Source organism: Sus scrofa, chromosome 14 (genome assembly GCF_000003025.6).
Source record: "Sus scrofa isolate TJ Tabasco breed Duroc chromosome 14, Sscrofa11.1, whole genome shotgun sequence".
Classification (NCBI taxonomy): domain Eukaryota; kingdom Metazoa; phylum Chordata; class Mammalia; order Artiodactyla; family Suidae; genus Sus; species Sus scrofa.
Window position 1 is genome coordinate 48,755,666 of NC_010456.5, and position 21,229 is coordinate 48,776,894.

Sequence of the window (21,229 nt, forward strand, 5' to 3'; positions counted from 1 at the left end):
CGGGGACCTCTCTGCTGCCAGAGTCCCCTGAGCAGGGACTTGCGTGGTGTCAGCAGGTGCTTCCTCCCAGGGGCTCCCAAGGGGTAGGCCCTCCTCCATTCCTGAATCTGGGCTGGGAGCTGAGCCCCAGCACGAGGGCCCAGCGAGGGCAGGGCCCTCGCTGGCTGGACCCCCATTTGCATGGGCAGAGGCTCCTCTGTCACTGCACAGGTAGGGACAGGCCTGGGGGCCCAGGGGTCAGTGCCCAGCCTGCGTCAGCCCCTGGGGCTCAGAGTCTTGCTGTCTCTGGTGCAGCTCCTGCCCCATGTCCCCCTTGTGTCTGTGTCTGCAGGGTCCCTCTCCCAGGCTGTGCTGACGCAGCCGCCCTCCCTCTCTGCTTCTCCTGGAGCATCAGCCAGGCTCATCTGCACCCTGAGCGGTGGCTCCAGTGTTGGCAGCTACCACATATCCTGGTACCAGCAGAAGCCAGGGAGCCCTCCCCAGTACTTGCTGAGGTTCTACTCAGGCTCCAGGACTCCGGGGTCCCCAACTGCGTCTCTGTGGCCAAAGATGCCTCGGCCTATGCAGGGCTTCTGCTCATCTCTGAGCTGAAGCCTGAGGATGAGGCTCTCCTGTCTCAACTGGCAAAGCAGTGCTCTTCACAGTGACACAGGCAGATGGGGACATGAGAGAAGAATCTCAGCCTGTCAGAGTCTTGTTCTTCAACATTTCCATAACTTGAAATAACTCACATGTGTTTAATTTCACATCACTTCCCTACAGGTCAGAATGAGTCTACCTGCTAAGAGGCAGTCAATTTTTCTGAAGACTCAGATGACTATAAACAAACATAAATCAAATAAAAAATATAAGACCATATAAATAAAATAAAATAACTAGATTACAAATGTAAATCTATTATATATCAATGTCTGTGATATATAATATAAATATGTTGAGATAAAAATATGAATAAAACATACGAAAAAATAAGACAGACAATAATAAATCAAATAATTTATAAAAATATCCCTGCCTGTGACCACCACTAGCTCGGCTTTGGCTTCTGCTGGCACTTGTGTGTGCTATTGGTTCCAGACAGTGTCACATGCTCTCCTCCTGGGCCACCTTTATGGGGTCCATGAACACGTCTCCTCTCCTGACTGGTCTCCCACGGCAGACAGAATCCCTCTGTGCCCAGGTACAAACCAGCCCGCGCGGGTCCTGGCTACGATGACAAGGAAGCCGAGGTCCAGCCTCTGTGCCCTGGGAGACCCGGGGGCCTCTGCCACCCCCTGCATGTCCCTCTCTTGGTCCAGGCTTCGTGCTCCCGCCCTGGACCCTGACACCTCCAGGATGCTGGGTGTCTCCCTTTCTCTTCAGCTTCAACTCTGAGCAGCTCCTCCTGTCCAGCTGAGTCATTAACGGCCTCATCTCTAAGGCTCATGGAGGCCCCGCCACGCACGCACTTTCTCCACGTTCACCCCATGGCCTTTCCCACGTTTCCCTCTCTGGTCCTTTGTTTGGGGTGATGTTCCATAGACTGTGAGGTACTTCGAACTCCACCTTTTAAATCCACCCCCCCACAAACTTCATGGAATTCTTCAGAAATGAACTTGCTTGATGCCAGTGTGGATGGAGAGAGAGGGAGTAGGTGTTTCTTAGGCCAGAAATGGAGAAAGAACCTTTAACAATATGAAGGGTCCATTTAGTGTGATATTCTTTAGGTGTCAATCTCTGTATTGAAAAAATTGCAAAAATAGTCCAAATCAGAGTCCAAAGAAAAGAATCTGCAATAAGTGTGAATGAGAACCACCGAAGCCATGAAGGATGGAGAGGATTTCTCGTGATAGTGTCATATTCTCAAGGCAAACTCAGACATAAGAGTGAAGATGCGGGAGTTCCCGTCATGGCTCAGTGGTTAACGAATCCGACTAGTAACCATGAGGTTGCGGGTTCCAGTCCTGGCCTTGCTCAGTGGGTTAAGGATCCGGCATTGCCGTGAGCTGTGGTGTAGGTCGCAGACGTGGCTCGGATTCCATGTTGCTGTGGCCCTGGAATAGGCTGGCGGCTACAGCTCTGATTAGGCCCCTAGCCTGGGAACCTCCATATGCCGCGGGAGTGGCCCAAGAAATTACAAAAAAAAAAAAAAAAAAAAAAGAAAAGAGAGAGAGTGAAGATGCGGAGTTCCCATCTTGCTCCAGCAGAAATGAATCTGACTAGGAACCATGAGGATGCAGGATCAACCTCTGGCCTCACCCAGTGGGATTAGGATCCGGCGTTGCCCTGAGCTGTGGTGTAGGTCGCAGACTCCACTGGGATCTGGCATTGCTATGGTTGTGGTTTAGGCCGGCAGCTGAGGCTCTGATTCAACCCCTAGCTTGGGAACTTACATATGCTGCCAGTACAGCCCTAAAAAGACCAAATAAATAAATAAATAAATAAATGAAGAGTGAAGACATGCAGAGGGAAGACTCTTCACAGGAGGCCTTTGAAACACGGCAACCACTGGGAGGGGTGAGGGGGGTGCACTGAGGGTTTGGGATGGAAATGCTATAAAATTTGGTTGTGGTAATCATTGCATAACTATAAATGTAATGAAATTGATTAAGTAATAAACACAAAACAAAACAGGGCAACCACACAAAACTTCCTGGAAGCTTCTCCAGGCGTGGGACAGCACTGGGGACTCTGGATACCTTCCAGCTTTAAACATGGCTCAAGGTGGTTACATTCTGGTATTGACCCCAGGACCAAAGGGGAAGCCAATTCACACATCAGGAAATCCTGAACTATCAGGTACCCAGCCTTCCATTTACCTGAAGGAGGTCATGAGGGACCTGGGAAAGGAATGTTTCAGCCCACACTGCCCTGAGGGGCCCCATTCTACTGCCCTGGGCGGTGACATCAGAAAGATCCATTGGCAATGCCACAAAGCCCTTCCAGGAGGCTGGGGCTGTGAGGTGGGTCTGAGCCCAGCAGGGGGCGCTGGGGGACTGTCCTGAGAGCTCAGGGTCCTGGGCCAGGCAGCCTGGGGACATACTCCACTGGCTCCGGGCTTAGTGAGCAGCTGTGTCCTCACTCAAGTGTGACTGTCCTGCCCCTGGGCCCCCAGGAGCCCCACAAGCCCTCAGCTCTGAGGAACACACGTGCCTCTGACATCCTCCTCCGCTGTCACCCAGTCACTGCCCAGCCCTGCTCTTCAGGCAACGTCAGGGGGACAATCATGCAGCAGAGATGAATGTCCTTGAGGATGGTGACCTGCATGCTACCTGGACAGAGGATGAGGGACCCTGGGCAGGGACTCTCTGTCTCCACACCAACCCTTGAGCCTCACAAGCAGGCTCTGGGCTCCTCCGCAGGACCTGGATTCCTCCTTCACCTCCTCACTCACTGGACCCGGGTGTCCTGTGGGGGAGGTGACCGGATGTGGGTCTGGGGACATTTGCAGTGCCTGCTGCTCCTGTCATCTGGGTGCTCCGGTGGGGCATCCTTTCTTTCTCCAAACTTCTCGCCCTCCTTCCAGTGGCAAGTGTCACATGGTCATGGATCTGCCCTTGAAATGTCTAGATTTTTCTATAAATATTTTTAATATATATGTTAAAAATAAAAAAACTGTAAACTCATTTTCTCATGCAAGGAAATACGCCTACAGTAAAATTAAAGTTCCTCCGTAACCAGATGCTTCTTAGACAAGGATGCTGTCACCCCAGCCTGGATGTGCAGCTTGACCTGTTGCCGACCCCCCAGCCTCAGTCCCCACCATCTTCCAGTGACAGGGTTCAGCACTTAGTCAGGGATGAACCCAGCCTTAGCAATGTCCCAGGGGACCCAGTGCTGAGGGGGAGGGAGGCTGAGCTCCCACTGAGAAGCCCAGCAGGCCCTTCACTGAGGAAGCAGGAAACAGCCCAGGGATGGGGGAGGGTGGCATGAGCTCCATTCCTGGGCCAGGAGGAGAGGACAGCCCAGCTCCTCCTTCTGCCCTCAGGCTCCAGGGCAGGGACTGAGGACTGAGCTCACAGGAGTCAGGGCAGCACGATGGGTGAGGGACGTCACCCCTACCCCTCAGTGTCTCATCCCTGTGCTGTCCTTGGTCTGTGGGATGTCCCAGCATCTGCCCCCTTCAAGACCTCCCCCAGGGGACATCAGGTGACACTGGGAAGGGACGGGGGGGGGGGGAGCTGATTTGCATGAAGGCCCTGCCCCCCCTCATGGCTCTGGGAGGCATCAAAAGGCCCGAGGGCCCCACCATCCAGCCCAGGAGGCTGAGGAGGCCGCATCCCAGGAGTGTCCCCACCATGGCCTAGACGGTGCTTCTGCTTTGCTCCTCGTTATCAGCTCAAGCCAAGGGCAGGGGCTCTGCATCCTTGGGAGGCACCTGCGGGACACTCTCAGGACCTTGACACCATGGCAATCCCTGTCTCTCTCCTGTCATTTTAGGGGTGGATTCTCAGACTGTGATCCAGGAGCCGGCGATGTCAGTGTCTCCTGGAGGGACCGTCACACTCACCTGTGCCTTTAGCTCTGGGTCAGTCACTACTAGTAACTACCCCGGCTGGTACCAGCAGACACCAGGCCAGCCTCCCCGACAGCTGATCTACCAAACAAACAGCCGCCCGACTGGGGTCCCCAGTCGCTTCTCTGGAGCCATCTCTGGGAACAAAGCCACCCTCACCATCACGGGGGCCCAGGCTGAGGACGAGGCCGACTATTTCTGTGCTCTGGAGAAAAGTAGTGCTAATGCCACAGTGATGTAAACCCATGGGGAAGTGGGACCCAAACCTCCTCCTGTGCTCAGAGGGCTCAGCCCTTAGAGGCAGGAGAGGCAGAGGGAGGGTGGGGACAGTCAGCACCACCAGGGCGAGGGAGGCTCCGGCCCCATCTCCTGTCCAGGGGTTCATGGCCAAGGGCCTCCTCCAGTCTCCTCGGGGGTGTGGCCACTTCTCCAAGGGGACCCCTCTCTGCCTGTCATACTGGGGAGGGGGCACAGCTCCCAATTTCATCAACCAACACTGAGCCTCAGAGACCCCTCTACTACCAGCAAGAGTCTTCCTATTCAAACAGCACAAACACATATGCCCTCACCATTCATTGGACAGCACAGATACATTCGTATTAATTTAACATCAGAACGGAAGCAGCAGCGGGAGCTTGCTGGAAACACAATTTCTCAAGCTACTGGGTCAGAACCTTGGTTTGGCGTGTGTGAATCTCAGGTCAACAAATGCCCCCCAACAATGTAAGGACATCCATGTTCCAGAGGTGTAACCTCCACCCCAACTGCTACAAAATCACCCTGAGAATTGCCCTGTACAGTTCAGCCCAATCACCTTAACATCCCAGGACGCAATCACTCCCCCAGGAACACTCAGAACTTCAGAATCCTCAGGAACAGATTCAACATCTGAAGCCATGGGAGAAAACTGTCACTCGATTTCAACTTCTGATTAGAAGTCAGGAGGAATGTCCCAATCCTCACTCTCTAGAGACATGTCTGAGCTACCAGAGGACATGTTATTATTTAGAAGTGGCTCTGGACATCCTGGCAGCACTGCTGTGCAGACTCACCTGGGGGCAGGACTCGAGGACAGAGCTGGGGCTGTGTCACTTCTGGGATGTTCCCTGAGACCTCAAGCACAGGCTATGACTGCGAGGAGAAGCATAAAGATAAAATTTGGGGTTATTTCCTTTCCTCGCTATAGAAAATGAAATTAGAAAGCTATCATGGTGAGGTCATTCAAAACGTGACGGAAGAGCAATATTTGCAGAGATATGTTAGGATTACACTCACATGTGTGTAATTACATATCTATATTTAGATATTCTATATACATCCATATGCGTGTGCTTATGTCCATATAATTGGGTTGTGTCAAGAAGAGATCATTTAGTCAAGGTCACCCACCTGGCTCTGAAACCCAGCGTCTCCCTCAACTGACCCTCTGGAGGTTGTGCCCCCGTGGCAAGGAGGAGACATTGTGTAGCAGCCACGGCTTCTCCCCCAAAGGGCACAACAGGTCCGGTGTGCAATGCATGCTGGGAGACACGCAACTCAGGGGGGATGCGCCCAGTGGATGCAGATCAATCCTCAGGACTTCTGGGGACAATCGGAGCCTATGGTCTCCTGCCAGGAAACACCAAGGGACTGTGGATACTAACAAATTACGTCTCAGCTGTCAGGGCCACATTCTAGACATTTGCACAATCCTGGAGACTGGATTTGAACAGCTTCTTTTTCTTAAGTTTCTTTTTTTTTTTTTTTTTTTTTTTTGCTTTTTTTGCTTTTTAGGGCCACACCCTTGGTATATGGAGGTTCCTAGGCTAGGGGTCGAATCTGAGCTGTAGCCTCCAGCCCACATCCAACCAGAGCAATGCAGGATCAGAGCCAAGTCTGGGAGCTACACCACAGCTCACAGCAACGCCGGATCCTTAACCCACTAAACGAGGCCGGAGATTGAACCCATGTCCTCATGGATACTTGGGTTCATTACCACTGAACCAGGACGAGAACTCCAGAACCAGTTCGGTTTAATCTCATGTTTGCCCCAGGGCAGTTCTGGGCGCTGTGAGCAGAGGGTGCTCAGGGATGGGAATACGCTCCCCTGACTGCAAATCTGAGGCTTGGGCCTCAGATCACTGACTTGATGGGGAATCCGAAGCTGTGCCTCCTGGAAGCGACTCCTGCTTTCAGGCTTGGGTATTTTCCCATCGAAGGTACTTCAATGCAGGGCCCACACAGGAGGCAACCTCAGAGCATCACTCTCCAGGGGCCTCATCCCAGGAACAAGAAGGGACCCTTAGGGGGAGGGAACTCATCTGCCTGACTAGCTTCTCCTCCACGGGGCAGGTGGACACAGGAGATCTTAGAAAATTTGGTAGAGGAGTTCCTGACTTGGCTCAGTGGTAAGGAACCCGAGTAGTATCCATGAGGTTGCTTTGCTGGTTCAATCCCTGGCCTTGCTCAGTGGGTTAAGGATCCAGGGTTGCAGTGAACTGTGGCGTAGGTCACAGATGTGACTTAGATCCCGAGTTGTTATGGCTGTGGTGTGGGCTGCCAGCTACAGCTCTGATTCGACCCCTAGCCTGGGAACTTTCTTATGGCCATATGCAGCCCTGAAAGACCACAAAAAAAAAAAAAAAAAAAAAAAGAAAAGAAAAAGAAAAAAGAAAAAAAGAAAGAAAACAAATTGGGGGGTGGTTAGAAATTGTCATTCAGGAGTTCCCACTGAGGGACAATGGGATTCATCAGAGTCTTGGGAGCCCTGGGACAGTTTTGATGCCCCTCCCGCACTGTGGGTTAAGATAGTTCTGTTGCTGAAAGTTGGGACTTATTTGCCACTATGGCTGGGATCTGATCCCTTGCCTGGGAAGTCCACATGCCCAGCAGTGGCCAAAAAAAGAAAAAAAAATGAGGTGGGGCAGCACTGGGGTTGGAGGGGTGTTTGTGTGTGGGAATTCTCATTCAGACTATTGGCATGTTGTGATTTTTCTGTTAAGTGGTTTCATGGTAAAGTTCTCTACTTTTTCTATTTTTTGCTTTTTTTTATCTACTATTTAGGGCAACACTGTGGTATTTACTTTTTCTATAGCCATTAATGTCTTACTGTATATGTATGTATGTGTATGTATATATATCTATATCTATCTATCTATCTATCTATCTACATATATATATATGTATTTGTCTTTCTGTCTTATTTTAGGACCAGCCCTGGGGTATATGGAAGTTCTCAGGCTAGGAGGCTAATCGGAGCCCTGTCTGCGACCTACACCACAGCTCAAAGCAACTCTGGATCCCTAACCCACTGAGTGAGGCCAGGGATTGTACCCACATTCTCGGGGACAGAAGTCGGGATCATGTTCGCTGACAACAGGAACTCCTAACTCCTTTTTTTTCTTTTTTTTTTTTTTTTTTTGTCTTTCTGCCATTTCCTGGGCCGCTCCCTTGGCATATGGAAGTTCCCAGGCTAGGGGTCCAATCGGAGCTATAGCTGCCAGCCTATGCCAGAGCCACAGCAACGCGGGATCCGAGCCGCGTCTGCGACCTACACCACAGCTCACGGCAACGCTGGATCGTTCACCCAGTGAGCAAGGGCAGGGATCGAACCCGCAACCTCATGGTTCCTAGTCGGATTCGTTAACCACTGCGCCACGACGGGAACTCCAGGAACTCCTAACTTCTTATCTTTGACAGGATTTTGCAGAACTGTATGCCTCTAGGAAAGTATAGGTTTCATCAAGGTTTTGTTTGCAATTTCTTTTCCCATGATGCACTCAAACACCACATTCTGAAACATGGAACCTCAGAGAGGGACAAACTGCAATCAGATTGTTCTTTTCCACCCCAACACTCCTCAAGTAAATTCACTTACATGTAGGCTGCATATAATTTCACAGTTTTTACAGTCATATAAAAATGTCCGGGTTTGTTTCTTCTGGTAAATGAAACCAATGATTTTTATTTTTGTTTTTTATTTCTTGGTCTATGACCGGGTGGGCCAGGGATTGAAACCTCATCACACCAGTGACAATGCCAGATGCTTAAACTGCTGAGCCACCAGGGAGCTCCCTGGGATCAGTGATTTTTTAAAATTTATTTTATTTTTTGTTATTACTCAATGAATGTATTACATTTATAGGTGTACAATGATCACCACAAACCAGTTTTATAGGATTTCCATCCCACAACCCCAGCGCATCCCTCTAGCCCCCGAACCGTCTCCTTTGGAAAGCATAAGTTTTTCAAAGTCTGTGAGTCAGTGTCTGTTCGGCAAAGAGGTTCACTCTGTCCTTTTTTCAGACTCCACATGTCAGTGATAGCATTCCGTGTCGGTGTCTCATTGTCTGACTGACTTCACTTAGCATGATAATTTCTAGGTCCATCCATGTTGCTAAAAACACCGGCACTTCATTCCTTTTAACGGCCGAGTAATATTCCACCGTGTATGTGGACCACATCTTCTGAATCCACTCCTCTGGACACTTAGGTTGTTTCCATGTCTTGGCTATTGAAAAGAGTGCTGCAACGAACATCGGAGTGCATGTAGTCTTTGCAAGTCATGGTTTCCTCTGGATAGATGCCCAGGAGTGGGATTGCTAGATCAAATGATAGTTCTATTTTGAGATTTCTGAGGCATCTCCTTACTGCTTTCCACAGTGGTTGCACCAAGTTACAATCCCACCAACAGTGTAACAGGGTTCCTTTTTCTCCACACCCTCTTCCCACTTACTGTTTGTGGACTTTTTGATGATGGCCTTTCTGGCAGGTATAAGGTGGTACCTCAGAGTGGTTTTGATGTGCATTTCTCTAATAATGAGTGATGTTGAACATCTTTTCATGCGTTTTTTCGCCATCTGTATGTCTTCTTTGGAGAAGTGTCTGTTTAGATCTTCTGCCCACTTTTTTGATGGGGATGGTTGCTTTTTTGGTATGGAGCGGTAGGAGGTGTTCATAAATGTTGGAGATTAACCCCTTGTCAGTCGATTCATTTGCAAAGATGTTCTCCCATTCTGTGGGTTGTCTTTTCATTTTGTTTAGGGCTTCCTTGGCTGTGCAGAAACTTTTAGGTTTGATTAAGTCCCATTTGTTTATTTTTGCTTTTACTGACATCACTCTAAGAGGTGGATCTGAGAAGATGTTGCTGTCGTTTATGTCAGAGAGCATTTGGCCTATGTTTTCCTCTAAGTGTTTTATAGTGTCTGGTCTTATATCTAGGTCTTTTATCCATTTGGAGTTTATTTTTGTGTATGGTGTTAGGGAGTGTTCTAATTTCATTCTTTTCCATGTGGCTGTCCAGTTTTCCCAGCACCATTTACTGAACAGACTGTCTTTTCTCCATTGAATGTATATTCTTGCCTCCTTTGTCATAGATTAGTTGGCCGTAGATGCGTGGGCTTTTTATCCTGTTCCACGCATCTATATTTCTATCTTTGCACCAGTACCATATGCTTTTGATGACTGTTGCTTTGTAGTATCATCTGAAGTCAGGGAGCCTGATTCCTCCAACTCTATTTTTCTTTTTCAGGATGTCTTTGGCTAGTCTGAGTCTTTTGTGCTTCCAAACAAACTTTAACATGTTTTGCTCGAGTTCTGTGAAAAACGTCCTTGGTATTTGATAGGGATTGCATTGAATCTGTAGATTGCCTTGGGTAGTATGGTCATTTTGATACCATTGACTCATCCAATCCAAGAGCATGGTATGTCTTTCCATCTCTTTGTGTCATCTTTGATTTCTTTCATCAGTGTCTTAAAGTTTTCAGAGTACAGATCTTTTGTCTCTTTAGGTAGGTTTACTCCTAGGTATTTTAGTTTATTTTTTAAATTTTTTTATTTTTTTGTCTTTTGTCTTTTGTTGTTGTTGTTGCTATTTCTTGGGCTGCTCCCGTGGCATATGGAGGTTCCCAGGCTAGGGGTTGAATCGGAGCTGTAGCCACCGGCCTATGCCAGAGCCACAGCAACGTGGGATCTGAGCCGCGTCTGCAACCTACACCACAGCTCACGGCAACGCCAGATCGTTAACCCACTGAGCAAGGGCAGGGACCAAACCCGCAACCTCATGGTTCCTAGTCGGATTCGTTAACCACTGCGCCATGATGGGAACTCCCTAGGTATTTTACTCTTTTGGATGTGATGGTAAACGGGATTGCTTCCCTAATTTCTTTTCTGAGCTTTCATTGTTAGTCTATAGAAATGCCATTGATCCCTGCGTCTTAATTTTGTATCCTGTGACTTTGCCCAATTCATGGATGAGCTCTAACAGTGTTCTGGTGGAGTCTTTAGGATTCTCTAGGTATAGTATCAAGTCATCTGCAAATAGTGACAGTTTTACTTCTTCCTGTCCAATTTGGATTCCTTTTATTTCTTTTACTTCTCTGATGGCTGTGGCTAGGACTTCCAAAACTATGTTGAAGAGTCGTGGCGAGAGTGGACATCCTTGTCTTATTCCCGCTCTCAGCGGGAACTCCTTCAGCTTTTCACCACTGAGATTGATGTTAGCTCTGGGCTTGTCGTATATGGTCTTTATTATGTTGAGGTAGGTTCCCTCTATGCCCACTTTCTGAAGGGCTTTTATCAGAAATGGGTGTTGGATTTTATCAAAGGGTTTTTCTGCATCCATTGAGAGGATCATATGGTTTTTATTCTTTAGTTTGTTAATGTGGTGTATCACACTGAATGATTTGCCGATAGGGAAGAACGCTTGCATCCTGGAATAAATCCCACTTGATCATCATGTATATAATCCTTTTAATATATTGTTGGATGTGGTTTGCTAGTATTTGGTGGAGGATTTTTGCATTGATGTTCGTCAGTGAAATTGGCCTGGAGTTTTCTTTTCTTGTGGTATCTTTTTCTGGTTTTGGTACCAGGGTGATCGTGGCCTCATAGAATGAGTTTGGGAGTGTTCCTTCCTCTGCAGTTTTTTTTTTTTGTCTTTTTGCCATTTTCTTGGGCTGCTCCCGCGGCATATGGAGGTTCCCAGGCTAGGGGTCGAATCGGAGCTGTAGCCACCAGCCTACGCCAGAGCCACAGCAACGTGGGATCCGAGCCGCGTCTGCAACCTACACCACAGCTCACGGCAACGCCGGATCATTAACCCACTGAGCAAGGGCAGGGACCGAACCCGCAACCTCATGGTTCCTAGTCGGATTCGTTAACCACTGCGCCACGACGGGAACTCCCCAGTTTTTTGAAATAATTTCAGAAGGATAGGTATTAGCTCTTCTCTAACTGTTTGATAGAATGTGCCTGTGAAGCCACTGGTCCTGGACTTTTTGTTTGTTGGAAGTTTTTTTTTTTGTTTATTTTTTTTGTCTTTTTGCTATTTCTTTGGGCCACTTCCGCAGCATATGGAGGTTCCCAGGCTAGGGGTCTAATCGGAGCTGTAGCCGCTGGCCTATGCCAGAGCCACAGCAATGCAGGATCCAAGAAGCATCTGCAACCTACACCACAGTTCACGGCAACGCCAGATCATTAACCCACTGAGCAAGGGCAGGGACGGAACCCACAACCTCATGGTTCCTAGTTGGATTCGTTAACCACTGCGCCATGACGGGAACTCCCAGTTGGAAGTTTTTTGATCATGGTTTCCATTTCAGTTCTTGCGATTGGTCCATTCATCTTTTCTATTTCATCTGGGTTTAGTCTTGGAAGATTGTACCTTTCTCAGCATTTGTCCATTTCTTCTAGGTTTTCTGTTTTATTGGCGTATATTTGCATAGAGTAGCCCCTTTGATGCGTTGTATTTCTGTGATGTCCGTTGTTACTTCTCCTTTTTCACTTCCAATTTTATTCATTTGAGTCTTCTCTCTTTTTTACTTGATAAGTCTGGCTAAGGGATTATCAATCTGGTCGATCTTTTCAAAGAACCAACTTTTCGTTTCCTTGATCTTTTCTATGGTTTTCTTCGTTTCTATTTCATTGATTTCTACTCTGATCTTTATGATTTCTTTCCTTCTGCTAACTTTAGGTCTTGTCTGTTCTTCTCTCTTGAGTTGCCTTAGATGTAAAGTTAGCTTGTGTATTTGAACTTTTTCTTGTTTCCTGAGGTGGGCTTGTATTGCTATAAACTTTCCTCTTAGAATGGCTTTTGCTGCATCCCATAGGTTTTGGAGGGTCGTATCTTTGTTGTCATTTGCTTCTAGGTATTATTCAATTTCCTCTTTGATTTCTTCAGGGATCCATTGGCTGTTTAGCAGCATGTTGTTGAGTCTCCACGTGTTTGTGATTTTTGCAGTTTTTTCTTGTTGTTGATGTCCAGCCGTATAGTGCTGTGGTCGGAAAAGATGCTTGACATGATTTCAATTTTCTTAAAGTTATCAGAGTTGGATTTGTAGCCCAGGATGTGATCCATCTTAGAGAATGTTCCATGTGCACTTGAGAAGAATATGTACTCTGCTGCTTTTGGATAGAATGTCCTATAAATACCTATTCAGTCCATCTGGTCTAATGCTTCATTCAGGGCCTGTGTTTCCTTTTTGATTTTCTGTCTGGATGATCTGTCCGTTGCTGTAAGTGGGGCGTTAAAGTCCCCCACTATGATTGTGTTATGGTTGATTTGTCCTTTTAAGGTTGTTAGCAGTTGCCTTATATATTGTGGTGAACCTAGGTTGGGTGCAGAGATATCTAACATTGTTATATCTTCTTCTTGGATTGATCCTTTGATCGTTAGGTAGTGACCTTCCTTGTCTCTTAAAATATTCTTTATTTTAAAGTCTATTTTGTCAGATATGGGCATTGCTACTCCAGCTTTGTTTTGATTCCCGTTTGCATGGACTCTTTTCTTCCATCCGCTCACTTTCAATTTGTATGTGTCCCTAGGAGTGAAGTGGGTCTCTTGAAGACAGCATATACATCGGTCTTGTTTTTGTATCCGTTCATCCGGTCTATGTCTTTTGGTTGGGGTGGTTAGTCCATTAACATTGAAGGTAATTATTGATATGTATGTTCTTATTGCCATGTTATATATTTCTTTGGATTTGTTTTTGTTGCTCTTTTTTCTTCCTCTTCTCTTCTTCTCTCCTCTTGTGGTTCAATGACTATCTTTAGTGTTGTATTTGATTTTTCTTAGTTGTTTGTGTATCAGTTATAGATTTTTGGTTTGATTTATTCTGAAGTTTTGATATGAGTCTATATATATCAGAGATTGTTTTAAGTCGTTGGTCTCTTAGTTGCAGGTGCAACTCCAGTGTCCTGCATTTGTACCCCCCTCTTCTCTTGATTTCTGATTTCGGTGGCATAACTGCATGTGGATGATTTCATATCTTTACCGTATATATACCTCTACTGGTGAGCCTTGTCATTTGTGGTATTTTTGTTTCCTGTTGCTGCTTCTTTTCTGCCTAGAGAAGTTCTTTTAGTATTTGTTCTAAAGGTGTTGAGTACTCTCAGCTTTTGCTTATCTGTGAAGGTTGTGATTTCTCCTTCAAATCTGAATGAGAGCCTTGCTGGGGAAAGTAATCTTGGTTGGAGGTTTTTTCCTTTCATCACATTGAGCATAGCATGCCACTCCCTTCTGGCCTGCAGAGTTTCTGCTGAAAAATCTGCCAATAACCTTATCGGGGTTCCCTTGTTTGTTATTACTTTCTTTTCCTTAGCTGCTTTCAAGATTTTCTCTTTGTCCTTAATTTTGGTCAGTTTGATTAATGTGTGTCTTGGGGTGTGCCTCCTTGGTTTATTTTATATGGGACTCGCTGTGCTTCCTGGATTCAAGTGGGTGTTCCTTTCCCATGTTAGGGAAGTTTTGAGCTATTATCTCATCGAGTATTTTTTCTGTCCCCTTCTCTCTGTTTCTGGCACCCCTATAATATGGATGTTGGTGTGTTTAACATTGTCCCAGAGGTCTCTAAGGCTCTCTTCATTTGTTTTCAATCTTTTTTCTCTTTTCAGTTCTTCATTTGTAATTTCCATTAGTCTATCCTACACCTCGCTTAGTCATTCTTCTGCCTCCTGTATTCTGTTACCAGCTGCTTCTAATGAATTTTTTACTTCAGTTATTGTATTTTGCATCTCTTCTTGCTGAAGTTTTATATCTTGTATTTCTTTGCTCATTGTTTCCTGTAAATTACCCATTTTTGCCTTCAGTTACAGTTTATTTCCAATGTCTTGCATCATCTTCAACATCAACAATTTGAAGTCGTTTTCCTGGAGGCTGAGAATCTCCTGATGACTTTGCTGATTTTCTGGGCTTTGTCCTTTCTCCCTCATCTGTGTTAAAGTTCTCTGTCTTTTCATTTTTACAGAGTTTTGGTGTGGTGACCTTTTTACAGATAATAGAGTTGTAGCCTCTGTTACTTCTGCTGTCTGCCCCCCTTGTGGCTGAAGTCAGTATGGGGGCTTGCTGTAGGCTTCCTGATGGGAGGGACTGATGCCTGCCCACTGGTAGGAGGAGCTGATTCCTATCCCTCTGGTGGGTGGGGCTTTGTCTCTGGATGAGAGTAGGGGCACTGTGTGCCTGGGCGGGGGGTGTCTTTAGGCAGCCTGTTTACTGATGGGTGGGCTGTGATCCCACCTGGATTGTTGGTTGCCCTGGGGCTTCTCAGTGCTGATGCGTGGGGCCGGATTTTCCCCAAATGGCCACTTCCAGAGAAAGGCACGCAGCTGAACATTCCAGAGAGCTTTGCTTCCAATGTCCTTCCCCCACAACAAGACACATTCACCCCTGTTTTCCCAGGAGGTCCTCCAAGAACTGCGGTCAGGGTTGACCCACATTCCTATGGAGACTTTGCTTTGCCCTGGGAGCCAGTGCACGTGAAAGTCTGTGTGCGCCTTCTAAGAATGGGGTCTCCGTTTCCCCCAGTCCCGTGGAGATCCTGTGCACAAGCCCCACTGGCCTTCAATGCCAGATGCTCCGGGGGCTCTTTCTCCCAGTGCCAGATCCCCACGCATGGGGGTTTGATGTGGGGCTCAGAACTCTCACTCCTGTAGGTGAGTCTCTGGGAACCAGTTAGTTTGCAGTCTGTGGGGCTTCCCACCTGGGAGGTATGGGGTTGCTTGTATCACATAATCGCCCCTCCCACCTCTTGATGTGGCCTCCTCTTTGTCTTCTGGAGTAGGATCTCTTTTTGAAAGTTCCCGGTCCATTTGGTTGAAGATTGCTCGGTATTTGGTTGTAAATTTTGTTGTTTTTAGGAGAGAAGTTGAGCTCCAGTCCTTCTATTCAACCATCTTAATCCTCGGATCAGTGATTTTTAAGGTGTGATCTTTTTTTTTTTTTTGGTCTTTTTGCTATTTCTTGGGCCACTCCCGCGGCATATGGAGGTTCCCAGGCTAGGGGTCCAATCGGAGCTGTAGCCACCAGCCTACGTCACAGCAACAGCAACGCAGGATCCCAGCCGCGTCTGCAACCTACACCACAGCTCACGGCAACGCTGGATCGTTAACCCACTGAGCAAGGGCAGGGATCGAACCCGCAACCTCATGGTTCCTAGTCGGATTCGTTAACTACTGCGCCACGACGGGAACTCCTAAGGTGTGATCTTAAGGTAATTTTTGGTGAGGTCTGTCTGTGTTTGTTTGTTTGTATTTGGTTAAAGTGAACGTCTAAACAAAAGGATGATGTAGAGTGCACAATTTTTCAGATAAAAGAATATCAATGTGTCTCATTTTTAAACCGCCCCAATGGCGCTCATTCTTGGGTATAAACTATATTTATTTCAAACGCCCTGTTTGGGATGGAGGACCCTAACAGCACCACATATTGGACTCATTTGGCAAAAGACAATGCTCAGAGCCAGTCAGACTTTCAAGCAAAATGTTGTGAAGAAGATTAGTAGGCCTGGCTGCCTGCACACTGTGCCCTGTGCCTGCAGAAAAGATTCCAGGGAGGGAGTCATCTTATTGAAAAATCTATGAGTTCCCACTGTGGCGCCAGGGGTTAAGGATCCAGTTTTGCCACAGTTATGGTACAGTTCACAGATGTGGCTCAGATTTGATCCCCGGCCCCCAAACTTCCATACGCTGGGGGTGGGGCTAAAAGGGGGGGGTCTGCATTGGTAACACTAGAGAGCAAGTGTGGGGAAATACTGAAAGACAGCGACGGCTTCCTCGGCACCAGCTTCCAGGAACACCTAAGGCCATCCTCCCGCAATGTCACGTCTCTACACAGAAGAGCCCCCTTCTCCTCAGAGCTGAGGGCCACACAGGAAGGAGGGCTCTGGCCTCCAAGGAGGAGCCACACAGAGGAAGGGACCAGGCACCCTGCACAGAAGGGGACCTGCCTCCAGGAAGCCATCACTGCTCTGACTTGATCCTGATCTCAGAGGAATCTGTGCCCCAGAAGCCCCCTCAGTCCTGACCCCTGAGCAGCCAAGGGTGCCCTGGTCAGACTCATCCTGAGGAGTCTGAGGGAAGCACAAAGACAGCCCTGAGGGGACTGGGGACACAAAGGGTTGCCTGGCTTGTCCCTAAGGCAGGGCACAGTGCTCAGAGTAGGGGGCAGGAGTTGTCCCTGAGGGGCTCTGGTCACCAGGTCACTGGCTGTGTCTGGGCCTGGACACCAGGGGGTGCTTGGGGTCCATTCCTGAGGGCCTGGGGAGATGAGAGCTGAGACCAGCCACCTGGCACTGCCTGGTGCCCTATGCAAGGCTCCCAGCTGGGCCCTCCCCACCCTTGGGCCCCAATCAGCCCCTCCTCTGCCCACCCCAGGCCACACTCAGGCAGAGACACCTGACTTGGGGCCCAGTGAGGGGTCAGAGAGATGGGTGGCTGTCATTTGCATGCAGGGCCCCTCCCTTTCTCTGAGTTAGAAGGGAAGGACAGACTGGAGGTGGCTCTGCTTCAGCTGTGGGGCCACAGAAGGCAGCCCTCGGGCCTGGTCCCCTCTGCTCCTCTCTTTTCCGGCTCACTGCACAGGTGACTGGGGACAAGGATGGGGAAGGGGCCTGGGAACAGCCCTGGGCCCTGCTTCCTCCTCTTGTGTCTGCACCCCAGAATCAGCCTCTCTGTCTCTCCTGCTTCCAGGATCCTGGGCCCAGGCTGTGCTGACTCAGCTGCTCTCCACATCTGGGTCCCTGGGCCAGAGGGTCACCCTCTCCTGCACTGGGAGCAGCAGCAACATCGGAAGTGGTAATACTGTGAACTGGTCCCAGCAGCTCCCAGGAAAGGCCCCCAGAACCATCATTGATGGTAACAGCAATCGACCCTCGGGGGTCCCGGATCAGTTCTCTGGCTCCAAGTCTGGCAGCTCAGGCACCCTGACCATCACTGGGCTCCAGGCTGAGTTGAGGCTGAGTATTACTGTGTAGCCTGGGAGGACAGCCTCGATGGTCCCACAGTGCTCCAGGCCAGGGGGCAAGGGAGACCAAAACCTGCTGTCCCCCAGCCAGGGACTCCCTGGGCAGAGCCATCCTCTGTCAGGTCAGCTGCTGCCTTTGTCAGTTTGGCCAAAGACAGGCTCAGACCTGCCCCAGTGAACTGTGTCCCCTCCTGGTCCCCTTTCACTGTTTGGTCAGCACAGGCCTCAGTGACCCGGGCAGCTCTTAGAGGCCTTCCTGAGATCCCCCTGGTCCCCAGCCCCCATCACTGCTGCCTGTCCTGCCCTCAGTTATCCTCTCAGGCAGAGGGACCTGATGCAGGGCCCACTGAGGTGTCAGCAGTGGGGCAGAGGGGCTGTCATTTGCATGAAGATGAAAATCTTCATCCTCCGAGGATGAAGAGGGGAAGGACGGACCGGGGGTTGCTCTGCTTCAGCTGTGGGGCCGCAGAAGGCAGCCCTCGGGACAGTCTGCACCTTGGCCGGGTCCCCTCGCTCCTCACCCTCCTGGCTCACACAGAGCTCCAGGTCCTGGGGACCTTAGACAAGCGTCCTCCTTGTCTGACAGGAGGCAGGTTCCCCAGCTGCTGCTTGTTCAGGCTCAGCCTGTGACATCTGTTCCCGCTTCTGCTGACACCATGGGCCCAGGCTCTTCCTCCAGCAGAGCCTGATGGGGTCTCCTCCACTCTCCTCTGTCCCCATGTCACTCACTACAGCCCAAGGGGAAATGTCTCAGGGAAACTCTATGTCCCACTGCTTCTCATTTGTGTGTCTTTTTTTTTTTTTTTTTTTTTTGCCTTTTCTAGGGCCGCTCCCAAGGCACATGGACATTCCCAGGCTGGGGGGTGAATCGGAGATGTAGCCGCCGGCCTACAACAGAGCCACAGCAACAAGGCATCCGAGCCGTGTCTGCGACCTACACCACAGCCCACGGCAACGCCGGATCCCTAACCCACTGAGCAAGGCCAGGGATCAAACCCACAACCTCATGGTTCCTGGTTGGATTCGTTAACCAGTGCGCCACGACGGGAACTCCCCACTGCTTCTCATTTGGAGACACAGAATGTCTTTGCACCAAGGCTTACGTGGAGGGTCCAGTGATGGGGGACTTTTCAGTTCCTTTGGATAAACACCAAAGAGCAGGGTTACTGGATGATATGGTAAAAATAAGTTTTCTTTTGTACGTCATGGCCAAACCATCCCCCAAGTTGGACATCCCATGATGCAGTCCCTGCAGGAGTGAATGCGCATCCCTGTCCCTCCACATCCTTGGCAGCAGTGCTCGTGGTCCGTTTTCTGTGCTGGGGGCAGACTCCTAGGTGTGTAGCAATACGCCTGTGTTGATTTGCTTGTTTGTCCCCGAGACACGAGATGTGGAGCTTCCTCCCCATTCTCATCTGCCCTGGGCGTGTCTTCTTTGGAGCAGTGTCTGTTCAGGGCTCTCACCCATTTGTGTATCAGACTGTCTGTTTTCTTCCTGAATCTTAAGACTTCTTTGCAGGAGTTCCTGCTGTGGCGCAATGGGAGCGCTGGGATGCGGGTGCACTCCCCAGCCAGCTACAGCGGGTTCAGGGTCTGGGCTTGCCACAGCTGTGGCTTAGGTCACAACTATGGCTCAGAGCCGATCCCCGGCCTGGGAAGTCCATGTGCCCTGGCCCAGGTGACCAAAACAAATAAACATACCAAAAACCAGAGTTACTTGCCCATTTTGGATAACAGTCCCACACCAGATGAGTATAGGTAAAATATCTTCTCCAGATATGTGGCTTCACTTTCCAATCCCATGACTGTCTTCTGAAGAGAAAAGTTTTATAAATGTCAAAGAAGTCCAGCTGCTCAATGATTAATTTAATGGACCATGCCACTGATAGTTTACCTGCTAAATCATCATCAAGTCAAAGGTCATCTATGGTTTCGTCTCTGTTTTCTTCTAGGAGTTTTATAATTTTGCATTTTGCACGTGGGCCTGTGGTTCATTTTGAGGTCCTCTTTTTTGAGGGTCTATGTTCGGTGACTTTTATTTCCCTTTTTGGACATGGGATGTCCAGTTGCTTAAGCACCACTGACTGAACACACTATTTCCATTTGCCTTTGCTTCTTTGTCAAAGGCTGGTTGTCTGTATTCGTGTGAGTGTATCGCTCTGCTCTCCATTTGTTCTACTGATGAACGTCTCTATTCTGGCACCAACCCCACACTGTCTGGATTATTCCTACTTTATCGTAAGAAATGAAGTCAGGCAATTTCACTCATCTCCTTCAATATCGTTGGCTATTGTGAGCTTTACGTCGGCATATAAACCTCCAGTCTTTTTTCCCCCCATATCCACAAAATAACTCTCAGAATTTGTATTGGCCTTGCGTCTAGAGAACAAATTGGTGAGAGCTAACATCTTGGCACCATTCTTATCCATGAACTTGGACTCTATCTCGCATAAATAGTTCTTTGTTTTGATTTTGGTCATCAGAGTTTGGCAGATTTCCTCATAGAGATCTTGTTTAGGTTTTGATAGATTTACATTCAATATTTCATTTTTTTGCTGAGGAGTGCTGATGTAAATGGTGTTATGTGTCTAAATTCAATTTCCATTTTTCATTCCTAATATATAGAAAGATGTTTGACATTTTTTTTTTTTTTTTTGGTTGGGCCTCACCCGCGACATATGGAGGTTCCCAGGCGAGGGTTCGAATGTGAGTTGTAGTTGCCGGCCTACACCTCAGCCATAGCAATGCAGGATCTTAGATGCGTCTGTGATCTACACCATGGCTCACACCAACGCTGGATCCTTAACTACTGAGCGAGGCCAGGGATTGAACCTGGGTCCTCATGGATGCAAGTCAGATTCGTTTATGCTGAGCCACAGTGGGAACTCCAGAAAGGTGTTTGACTTTTGTATGAACTCTGTGTCCTGCAACCTTGCTTAAATAGCTTTTGAGACCCAGGACATTGTTTGGTCAACTTTCTTCAGATTTTCCCTGGTGGCCTAAGGATTCAGCATTGTCACAGATGTGGCTCAGGATCCATCCCTGGCTGGGGAACTTCTGTGTGCTGCCTGCGTGGCAAATAAAGAAATTAAAAAAAAAAAATCACATCTTCTGCAAGCAAAGAGAGTTTCGTTTCCCCCTTCTGTTCTGCCTATGTTTTGTGTCTTTTCTTGTTTGATTGCCTTAGCTGCGACGTGCAACTTTTCATGGTTGCAAAGCAGGGCACAGAGAAAGCTCTGAGTTGTCAGCTCTGGACTGCCATCAGTTCATCAATTACAGTTCAGGTTTCTGCACCTTGGCACAGGTTTCTTTGGATGTTTCAGCTCCTGGGTTTCTGTTCTGTTCTTGGTGATAGTCTGCAGCCACCTGTTGGTCTCCAATACTGGCAACAGTTGTTAAGACCGGTGACCTCACTTCTCCTGTACCTCTAAGAAGATGAGTTGCTTTTTTGGTGGGTTTAACTTGCTAGGATGGAGCAGTGACTTCCAAGCTCCCGACAAGCAGAACCTTTCTTACTG

General features: G+C 48.5%; 1 gene segment (V, D, J or C); it reads left to right on the plus strand.

Annotated features, from left to right (window-relative positions):
* Positions 4,392–21,229, plus strand: part of LOC102158332 — a 247,703-nt gene continuing 230,865 nt past the window's right edge. The window contains 1 exon segment of the C gene segment in view: positions 4,392–4,717. Coding sequence covers positions 4,455–4,717 — 263 coding nt within the window.